The 11,548-nt window shown below is 47.2% G+C and overlaps 1 protein-coding gene across 1 annotated transcript; it reads right to left on the reverse strand.

Moving 5' to 3' along the window:
- Positions 1-6,343: 6,343 nt before the first annotated feature.
- LOC311169705 (ubiquitin-ribosomal protein eL40 fusion protein-like) lies at positions 6,344-6,751 on the reverse strand (the record flags this gene model as incomplete). The annotated part of the gene is made up of 1 exon (XM_084231860.1): positions 6,344-6,751. Exon 1 carries the CDS (start codon positions 6,728-6,730, stop codon positions 6,344-6,346), a length of 387 nt encoding a protein of 128 aa, XP_084087986.1. The 5' UTR covers positions 6,731-6,751.
- Between the last annotated feature and the right edge of the window lie 4,797 nt (positions 6,752-11,548).

An 11,548-nucleotide genomic window follows, 5' to 3' on the forward strand; every position in this document is an offset into this window, starting at 1 on the left:
GTAAAACTCATTCCTGGTCTCAGCTTAGAGAAGCGATTCCTCAAGAAGGAAAGGAAAAGTCAGAGAATGACAAGACTAGGTACAAAAAACAATTTTGTGGCACAGTTGTATTTAAACATTATTTCATACAGCTGTAATTTTATATATGGGTTGTCAAAATGGGGGTGTATTATTTATATTAATGTAATATATCATCTTTCTCCAAAGATCTCCAAGTACCTTTGGTGACTATGGAATAGTCTTCCCCACACCTCTGATGAGGTTGGTTTGCTCTCAGCACTATTTCCATCATATCAGGATCACACCTGCATCAGTGGCAGAACTGACTTAGTCACCCAGGATGTTCAGTTCACAGCTCTAACCACCAGAAATACTGCCTCAACATTCCTTCATTCAAAATAGCCATTGGAAGTAGCTGAACTCACATCATATGTACCTTAAGATCTGTAAAAAAATTAAATGAATAAACATTCTCATAGTAAATATTTAAAATCCATAGCAGAGGTTTTTCTGCATGGGGGGATTAATACTAATTGTTTCATAGTGACATACCTACTGGCAAGTCACATCTACTGAGGAAATAACTGAAAAAAAAATCTATACTCTTATATTTTATGCATGTTAATCATATGTCTATTAACATAAGGCTTATTCTTTTTGGATGTTTGCTTGGTACAGCTAAATGCTTGCATTTTCTGTGTTTAATTAGAAGTTTCCGTTGCATATTATTGAGTAGGTACAAGATGTTCAAGACCATGAAAAGATGAATGTAATGGCTTCCTTGTGTCATGGACTGAATTATTTTTTAGTTCATTTGTCCTTTTAAGTAATCTTACTGTTTGTACTCTGACTTACTGACTTCACAATTATTCCTCTTGCCAGATCATGCCTGCAGACTTGACTGTATAAATTAAATTTCACGCACGCACATGCAAACTGTGTGCACTGCTTGTTAAAAGAAGTAACAGAAACATATTATGGGCACATTTTAATGACCTCTGAGTTCCGTGTTATAGTGGTTTATGGACATCTACTTAACTGGACAGTCACAGGGCTAGCTTTGTGTGACCCCTGAACTCTGGTCAGCGCAAGGACTTCAGCCCCTCACCTTGCAGTTACCTTTTGCATGGTTTCCCTCCAGCACCCCACTCCTCACCGCCCCCAGAGCAGCTCTGCAGCTTCCTCTTCCCCACCTCGCCCTGGAAGGGGCAGCTTCCTTCCCTCCACACCGGGTCTGCTCCACCCAGAGGGTGCTAGACCCGCGGTCATTGACCCCCGCTGAGGTCATTCCCGCTGATCTTATCGCAGCACGACAAAGCGCTCCACCCTAGTGGCACAAGGTGTCAAGACGCAACCTATGAAGCTAACAGCAGCCACTCAAGCTCGAGTTCGATCCCCGGCCAGGGAGGAACCCATATGGCGCAGCAGACCTCTCCTGTCTCGCCCGCTGCTCCCCTCAGCAGTGTATTTCACTCAGTCTGCCTGTTCTGTTCCCCGCTCTGTCTCTGGTGAATCCTCTCACATACCCCCCCAACACACCTCTGGCCCGTACCCCAGCTCTTGTATGCATAAAAATAAAATAAATCTTTAAAGAAAAAAAAAAAAGAAAGAAAAGATTCCCCCAGCTCCCGCCTGGGAGCACACGCCCCCCACCCCCGATCCCTGCATAGACTCCTCAGGCCTCGGTGCAGACTAACGCCCGCTGAGGGCGCCGAGTCCGGTGCAGATGCTCTGGGCCTTGGTGCAGACACCCCGCTGCAGCGAGTTCTCCCCATTTGTACTGATGGCGGGTCTCAGTTTACAGACGCATGGCCCGGGAGGTCAACGAAGAGCCGATCGTCCAAAGCATCATCCTGCCTTGGCCGGCCTGGGGCGCGAGACTCACCCCGCCCGGGGTGATGTGGAGGCGGGGGTTCCTGGGGCCGGCCGTCTCCCAGGTTCCGCGGAGGCGCGAGCTCCGCTCGTCCGCCGACCCCCCGGATTCGGGCGTGGACTGCCTGCCACGCTCTCCCCGCGCGTCCCGGGCGTCGGCGCTCCAGGGGCCCGGCCGCGGCGCGCCTTCCCGCGCCTCGCTGCCGCGCCTGCTGTGCAACAGCGGGAGGGACCCTTCCGTGCCAAGCTCCGAGCCCGCCCCGCGCGAGGTGAAGAGGGCGCGGAGAGGTGGACTGGGCGGCGCGTTAGGCGGGATCGGGCCGCCAGGAAGCTCGGCGGGGGCGGGCGGCGGCGCGAGCCGGAGGCGGGGCCCCGGGGCTGCGTGACCTGCCGGCGGACAGCTGCACGATTCGTGCCCGGGGCGGTCCTTCCTCCCCGGCGGCCGCACGCACTTGCCAGCCTCGCCGCCCTTCCTCCCCGGCGGCCGCACGCATTCGTGCCGCAGCAGGCGCAGGTGCTGGAGGGCAGCCCTCCCCGGCCGGGCGCCGCACGCACTTGGTGTCCCGGGTCGCCCTCCCTCTCCGCTGCCCGCAGTCGCGCGCCTCGGTCTTGGGTGGCCCACCCTGGCCGGAACTGCGTGCCTCGGAGTCCCGGGGTACCCCCCCTTCTCGGCGATCTTACGCCTATTTGTCTCCGTGACCCTCCCTTCCCCGGCGGCCGCACGGATTCTCGCCCCGGGGTCGAGGGAGGCTTCCCCGGTGGGGGGCCCGCGGCTGCGCGCATTGGTGTCCCGGGGGGTCTTCCCTCCCCGGACCCCCGGCCCGCGCTTGCACGCTTTCGTGCCTGGGTAGCCCGCCCCCCTCCGGCCCCCTCCGCCCCCCTCCGCCCCCCTCCGCGCCCCTCCGCGCCCTTCCCCCCCTTCGCGCCCCTCGGCCCCCCTCGGCCCCCCGCGGTCGCACGCATCCGGGAGGCGGGCGCGCTGGCTGCAGGGCGCGCCGGTTCCACTTCCCAGCCCCGGCGGGGAGGGCAGACACGCTATGGTTCTGGTACAGGGAGTGAGTTCACCGAGGAGGACGCGGCGTCTCGGTGTTATCAGAACGTGGTAACATTCGGTAATAAATGTGTTCAGACAGGATGTAATGAACGAACCTGGACCAGAGCTGCTGTGTCGATAAGCCGTCGTGCCGGGGAAACTTTCCAAGAAAAGCTCTAATTCTGGAGGCGCCACGCGCAAGTGCGGCCCTTGTGGCTTGCCTGAGGGGAAAAGAGGCAGAACAAGGACAGAGCCTTGGGGACCATGTTGGGTCCACTCTATACAGAGATTAGTAACAGTCATGCTTCTGTGCGTGCTGTCATTTCTCCTAGCGTTCCATTTAGGGCTTTACTTTAAAAGCAGACGAGCCTGATGTCTCTAGCACACTGGCTGCAGAAAACTTATTTTGTAGGGCTAATGAGGAGTCCCAGGGGAGTTGTTAAAAAGCAGACTAGAAGATGTCATAGCATAAGGTCATATGAACAAAATGTTTTTCACTCAGATAACTACATATAAGTCAAAATTCTGTAGATTTGTAGATAAATCAAGTTTGGTGGGCAAAAAGAGTATTTAACAACTAGACAATTTAATGCACAAAAGCACTCCAGTCTACTGAAAGCTCAAAAAACTCCACATTAGCTTATTATGTTTATTTAAAATTTGATTTGGTAGGTTTATGGTCATATTTATAACATATTCCCTGTTGTAATTACCCTTAGGCCTAGTGTGCGTAGTTACACGTGCACTTTGCTTGTTATATAACACAATTACTGGAGACAGGTACTCTCCCTAACTCCTAGGAAACTTTTTTTTTTTAAAGATTTATTTATTTATGCATACAAGAACTGGAGTGTAGACCAGAGGTGGGTTAGGGTGGGATGGTGTGTGTGTGTGTGTGTGTGTGTGTGTGTGTGTGTGAGAGAGAGAGAGAGAGAGAGAGAGAGAGAGAGAGAGAGAGAGAGAGAGAGGATTCACCAGAGAGACTGGGTTGCAGAACAGGCAGATCTACTGAAATACACTACTGAGGGGAGCAGCAGGCCAAGCAAGAGAGGTCTACTATGCCACGTGGGTTGCTCCCTGGCTAGGGATGGAACTTGTGCTGCAGTGGCTGGTGATAGCTTGATAGTGTGTCTTTAACCTCTGCACTACCAGGAGGTCCTAGGAAACATTTTCAAAATGCATTTGTTCACCTCTCATTTTACCATGTGTTGAAAGAGAGCAAGAGTCACTGTTTAATTTTTTTCTTGAAGAAAACAGACTTCTGAGAGGATCTTTTAGTCCACATCACTCTATTCCATTTATATACTATTCTATCTTTATATCACAAATTAATATCTAATAGACTAAATCTTCCTACCTGGTCGTTCTTCGAAATTAAATGACCTATTTTTAGTCCTTTCTACTTCAATTTTGAGATTTGTAAACAAAGTTCCAAGAAAAATTCTGGATTATTGTTGGAATTTCATTGAAATGATAATTCAGAAATAAATGGTATCATCTTGCTATAAAATACAATATTCTTCCATTAATTACAGCTTAAGACCTGTGTAAGTCTTTACAATTCTTTCCATAAGAGTTTTTCATTTTATGTTAACTCAGTTCCTACTTGTCTTAAGTCTTTTTGTAGTTATTTTTGGTTATTAAATTTGAGGGGAAAAAAGTGAGAATGAGAATTATCCCTTTTTTTCCCCACCATTACTTATATTCCTTTTGATCCTTTCTACCCCCTCTGCTCACTGTTTAATTTCAAAAATTTCTCCCAGATAATTTTGATTCTAATTTTAGTGTATGTAGGAATGTTTACTTTTCCTGGCAGCATTCTTCTTTCTTCAGGGACAGAAATGCTCCTCCTCCTGGGACTCTAGTCTGTCTCTATTTCTTCCAGACTTGTACTTAGAAAGGATGGTGTTGTGTTGTGTGGCCCTGCTTACCTAGTCTCTGCAGTTAGTCAGGAAAGGTGTGCTGGATCCTCTGGCTTGGGTGACGTGTGCAAGGATTTTTTTATAACTCAAGATGTGGATTCTTGGATTTTTCTAACTGACTAGTGGGAACAAAACCCCCTTTTTCTCTTGTGGCAAAATTAGACTCCCTGCCACCATTGTCTTGTCAGGTGCAGAAAGAATGGAACAAACTTTCATTAAGTGACAGATTCAAAGGGCTGAGACTTCTTGACAATTTTTTGGAGTTCCAGAATCCATATCTGAAGTTCTTTTTAGTTCTTTTTCTTTTTTAGCTGAAATTCTCAATGCCATTCTTACCCCTCTCCCCACTTTCTTGAAGCTTAGTAATTTCTCTTGATTCTCTAAGGAAACTTGATACCTTAGTAAAATATACATTTTGGGACCAAGCTTTTATCAGTAGTGAACCGGCCATAGAGAATACATTTTTAATCGTCAAAGGTATCACTGCGATGCTTGACTTTTAATATTTGATTAGACATTCATAATATAAAGCCTGAGTTTTCTCATTGGAAATTTTGTTCTAATTACTTTCTCATGTAATTTAGTCCACATTTTATTCCTGCACAGATCATAAAAATTTGAATTCCTAGAGGTAAATTATTTAAGCATGTTACCTTCACTTTATTAGGCACACACTTTATTAAACTACACATATGATTGATTAAAAATAATACTGAGCATAAATCTACAAGTAGTATTTTGTGGCCAAAGCTGCTTCTAGATCAGCGTTATTTGGTGTTCAAAATATGCAAAGCAGTCTAAAACTGTAATTGTTGATAGCAGTTTAAAAAAAAATATTAGGAGAGAAAATTCAATTCACATGTAGTGGGAATAAAATGTGTTGGGGTAAGTACAATAAAGTAAGAGGTCACTGATAATTGACATTTTTTGAAAGCTGAAAGCTGTATCTGAAGAGTTAGGAAGACAGTAAGTCTAACGCAATCAAGTTTCTGGAATTAAAAACTTTCAGAGTATTTATAAGTATGCTACTAAATTCACTGTAGATGATGTCTTGTGGGTACTTTGTGGCTGGCAGAGGCAACTTACGCCATAGAAGAGGTCCAGGTGCTTCTGCTTCTAAGTACAATTTAGGAGCCCAGGGTTGGGTCATGCCCTCGGTGACTTTCACCACTGGGTGAAAATAAATAAGGAGCATCTGATTGAGCTATGTTTGGAAGGGTTCTCAATAAATACGACATTTTGTAGGAAAGTGTCTGGCAAACAAAGAGACCAATACATGTTAAAAATTTTAAAAATTTAAAAAAATTTTTTTAAAATTCTGCACTTGCCTTGGATTGAACCCAGAAATAGCAGAGAAAGCTATGTCTGCCCCCAACCTCAGAGGCCTGTCTGCAACTACTTTATTTAAACTTTTTTTTTTTTTTTCTGCTTCAGTCAATGAAAGGAAAACTTTATTGAGGGCCCTGAGTCATGGGGCTTGGGCAGGAGTTGCCTGCAGGCAAAGGAAGGAAGGGTCTTATTTGACCTTCTTCTTGGGGCACAGGTTGTTGGTATGGCCACACTTCTTCTTGCGGCAGTTGACAGCACGGGGGTGCAGGCGAGCATAACACTTGCGGCAGATCATCTTGTCGCAGTTATATTTCTGGGCCAGCTGGCGGAGGGAAGGTTCAATGATGCCACCCCAAAGGCGCAGTACCAGGTGCAGGGTAGATTCTTTCTGAATATTGTAGTCTGAGAGAGTGCGACCATCTTCCAGCTGTTTGCCAGCAAAAATCAGACGCTGCTGGTCAGGTGGGATGCCCTCCTTGTCTTGGATTTTGGCTTTGACATTTTCAATGGTGTCACTAGGCTCGACCTCGAGGGTGATGGTCTTGCCCGTCAGGGTCTTCACAAAGATCTGCATTTCTGCGACTGCCGCTCGGCCGCCTCGTTGAAGAGAAAGAGCACTTTATTTAAACTTTTGAGGGGATAGTGTTGTGTTGTGTTCTGGTTCACAGCATAAAAATTGTGTTGGGTCACCTGTAATTTTGCCATGATCCCTTTGTATAGTTCTGAGTTCACTTTGAAATTGTCAATCTTGGGTAGACTTCCTGATATTTTTATCAAACTTGGAGAGCCAAAACATTTATTACTCCACGTGCTTTTCATTGGGGGAGCAAGTTAAAGGAGGCATAATGCTCCTTACCAAAATGAATGAAATGAATGACAATGTCCATCTGGATAAATCTCTTAGGTAAATTCACAACAGAAACAAGAGCATAGACACTGTGTTCTCACAAATGTTAATACTATAATACAAAGATGTGTAGACCATATGCAAAGCCCTAGTCTCTGTACAGAGAATCTACTCCAAAACTAGGGAGCATTCTTCTTTTGCGGTCACTCATATATAGCGGAAAAAGAAAAGCAAAGTGTCACAGATGTTAAAAGGAATTTAATTTGGTTATTACTTGATTATTTTAAGTCACAGTAATAAAAAGTAACACTTAGCTGATTACACTTAGAGGATAATACAATTTCAATATCTCCAATATTTTAAATTCTTTGTCAGTTCTACCATGGCCAATAATGCGGTGAAGGGAAGAGTGGAGAAACAAAAAGGACAAGGGGAGAAATTTGGTCAGAGACAGGAGTTACTGAGGCAGACACAGAGCCTAGAGAAAAAAAAATTACTGGGGAGACTCACTGGCTTTTTCCCCCCTTGAAAATAACACCCTGTCACAAGTCTTCATCTGTGCTGTGGTCCAGGAATAGCACTATTCACTGCTGGCCTTTAAAAAAGGCTTTTCTTCACAATTCATTAACTCTATCCTTGAAAGTCCTACTCGGTCTATCACTGTTCAATAGAATTTTCTTCCATGATGAAAAGTCTGTGTATGTATTCTCTTACCAGTAACACGTGACTACTGAGCATTAGAAATGTGCCTAGTGCAGTAAAGGAATGGATTTCAAATTTTATTTCTTCACTGAATAGTCGTAGGTGGCTATATTACTGGACAGAGGAGGGAGGGCATTCTAAGGGATATTTACGATGGAAGGAAAATAGGTCTCACTGTCAAAGTAGATGAATTGGCACAGGTGAAATTAAACCCAGAATGCATGAGAGCATTCCAGTTGGCTCTCCTATCCCTATTTTCTTTCATGATTATATATACAAAGTAACAATAAGTATTATTGCTAATGATCATACTACTAGCCGAAGGAGCATCAAAACACAGCGACTTTGCCTTGTATGTGCAACTCCGCAGGTAATGGATCTGGCTGAGCAGGTTTCCAAGCTATTTAAACCTCTATTGTTGCGCAGAATGAGAACAACCTTCACTCCACTTCCAAGAAGCATGCTGAGGACGAAGACTTCTCAAAGTTCTTGGTCAGCGGTACTGACCTCACTGACCATCCTCTTTTCCAATCCTTTCAGTACTGCTTATCTTTCTCAGATGAAGAAAGCTCTTTGAGGAAGTGGAAACAAACAAAGTCGCTGGTAGGTATTAGGGTAAAAACAGAAGTCAGGTTAAGCATACTGGGACCATCTGCAAGATTAGTGCTTTCAGGAGTAAGGGTTTAAAGTATTTGATGCTGACATTTTCATTAATAAATAGCTTTCAAACAGCAGTCTGATTACTGTCTCTGCACTGCTTGCATCATTCGGCTACTTCTCTAAATCTACAGGTTTCATTTTTCTTTGATTTACTCAATCTTCCATGAAATAGTAATAATAGTTTCTCTCCCATCTGGCACGCCACGAAGTGTTGCTTCTTAGAAGCGCTACATTTTGGACCTCATCTAATCTTCAAAAAGGAGACATCTGGACTGAGTCCTGCAAAAGTACCATGGCTGCCCCTGCATGGGTCATCTCAGAGCACTGCCCTATCCAGGTAGGGGCAGTCTTTTACAAATACACACATTGTGGACTAGGGGGCTCAGGATACTTTGTGAACTTCACCTTGACTACTTCTGGACTAGGATGAAAATTCTATCAACGCCATCCCAGTAAGCTTGGCCCCCAGCAGAAACCAGGACCTCAGCTTTGGTCTCCTAGTCTCGTCCCTTAGACCGGTGCCCACTGAGGCTCCTAACCCTCCAAAACCAATAACTGCGATTGGGGTGTCCCTAAATGGGCCGGGTTGCTGGGAGGGGGGAGGTAGATGGAGCTCGCTCAGGCTGAGGCTGCTACCGCCCCCTGCCCCCCACGACCGTAGCTGTTCCGCTTCCTTCCCGTAGCGGATCCTTCCTTCCCACACGAGCACCCCCTGGGCCCCCGACCCCCCGCGCCCCCATTTCCCCTCCTACCACCCCAGTGCGCACAGCCCATCCCTCCCACCCGCCAGCAACCGCGCTGCTTCCGTAAGCGAGCGGGCGGTGAACGCATGGGAACCCAACTTCCGCGTCGGCGGAGGCGTGAGCCATGACGTCAGCGCGCCCTGACGTTAGGCCGACGTGCAGGACGGTCGCCCAGGAGACCGGGAAAGCCGCGGCGCGCCAGGCGGAGCCAAGGTGTAGGTGAGAGTCGAGGAATGGCTTCCTGAGTCTGGGCCGCCCCGGCCTGCGAACGCAGTTCCGGAGCGGAGGCGAGCGGGCCGGGGGAGGGCGGGGGCCTCCGCGCTCCCGCTTCCCGGCCCCCCGGGCCTGCCAGCGACTTCCTGGGCCCCTGGCGCGCCCCCTTTTCGCCCGCCCAGCAGTTCCCGTCCCGCAGCCCCCCCCCCCCCCCACCCAGCCTAGCGGCCCCTTCAGCCTCCCAGCGCCCCGGCCAGGTCTCTGGCCCCCTGGGTCCGGTGCCCTCTAACCCGGCGCGCGCTCAGCTCAGCTCAGCCCTCGCCCCCTCCCTGCCCGCCGTGAGGGTCCCTTGGGAACGGGGTTAGAAGGGGACGCATTACAAAACCCTCTGGCAGTTTTGGGCGGCCTTGGAAAACCCCGCGGATGAGGGAGAAGACTTAGGACGTGAACCCCGACTGTCCCCTGACTGCCCGGGAGTGGGTGATTCTCGCCAGGGATAGCCCCCGGGGAAGGGCCCGAGTTGAACAAGGCGCACGTCCCTGCGAGACTCTGGGCAGGCGAGGGCATGGATAGGGCAGTCCCTTCGCGCTTTGGGAGCTGCTGCCTCTCACCTCCAACCTCTTGCCAGTGGGCAGCCCTCGAGTGTGTCATGCTGGAGAACAAAAGGGGCTCATTTGATAAAACACGCAAAATAATTTGAGGGTAAATTCAAAATTAAAGCTTTTTCCTATTGCCAAAAATTAAAGCATTTTCCTGTTCCCGGTATAAGCACAAAGCCTCTTGTTTTAATGGGCTGCTGCTTAAAACATAACTAATGAGCAGTTTCCAATATTAATATGTATGAGGATACCTGTGTGTGTGTGTTGTGTGTGCAAAAGAGAAGAGACCGTTCTTCCTTTCGTGAGAAATTTCCTATTTGTGAATAATTCCTGTAGTCCAAAGTGCAGGCAAATCTTTTTAAAGACCAAGGAGTGCTTTTCTTGGGTACTTGGCAAGAAAAGATTTGGAGATTTTGTTATAGGACAGGGAGAGGGGCAGCCCAAACCCCGCAAACCTGCCTATTCTAATTGGGTTCTGCCATCCGCCGCATCAACACAAAACATATGACACTTTAATGGGAAGGAACTTTAATAAAACTAGGAAACAATACAGGTAAGGCAAAGAGTCTAGTTTCTAAATGAAGCACCCAAAGTTACCCATCCCCTCGTGGGTAAAACTCCATCCATATGGGGTCGGCCCAGAGCAAGGCCCCAAAGCCTGCCACAAGTCTAAAACATCTTCCAGTGGGGACCCACAGCAAAGGGTCAGAAATAACCAGACAAGCCCGGAAGGAAAAGAGCAAAATCAACATCAAGATAAAAACTGCCATTGTCACCTCCCCATGGGTCTCACCCACATCTGTGTCACCCAGTCCACGACCAAAAGACAAGCACAGTTTCTTTACGTGTCTCTAGGCTCCATGCGCCTCCTCCAGGTCTCCTGGCTCCATCCTGCTTCCTTCCTTCCTCAGTCTCTTCTGCAGCTTCTCCTCTTCCTGCTCAGCTCCACCCTTCCTTGGGTGGGGCAGGGAACCTGGAACCTCCCCCTTTCCTGGGGACCACCCTGTTACAATTTGACGAAGTCAAATCTTTGTAAGTGTAAACACCAAGGAAAGAGTGTGCCCCTGCATCCATGTCACCTGGGCATTTGCTTCTATTTATGACCTTACGCTTTACCATAGGGAAACCCGATCCTTAGAGCAAACCGCCTAGTAGCCAGCAAAGTGGCCACTTAAATTGCTAGGTGAATTGAAACAAACTATAAAATAGTGTAGCAAGTTGTGCTGAGATTTATCTGTACTTTATGCAGTGGAATTTCATTCTGTTTTTGTAATCTCATTTGCAGATTGTGATTTTATGAATGTTAGTTTAATACAAAAATTGTTTCATTTTTGAACCAGCGACAGATTTCCTGCATTGGCAGAATATTTAAAAATTTTTCATCAGTAATCAGAATTTTCCAATTCTTCCCCGTTGGTATGAAAAGGCTACAGTGTTGGGATAGATGTACAGGCAATGAAGGTGCTAGATAAAAACTGGTACCTTGTTTGTACTGTTGCGCAGATCACACTCTCAAATAATTTCATGGGTGAAATTTAAAAAGATGTAATTTGTAGTTTTAGGAAATTTAGGTTATTTTAGGACAAAATTCTTCCAGTAGAGTTTAATTAAGATGATGCCATCTTATT

The sequence above is a fragment of the Talpa europaea genome (genome assembly GCF_964194135.1).
Source record: "Talpa europaea genome assembly, chromosome: 4".
Taxonomy (NCBI): domain Eukaryota; kingdom Metazoa; phylum Chordata; class Mammalia; order Eulipotyphla; family Talpidae; genus Talpa; species Talpa europaea.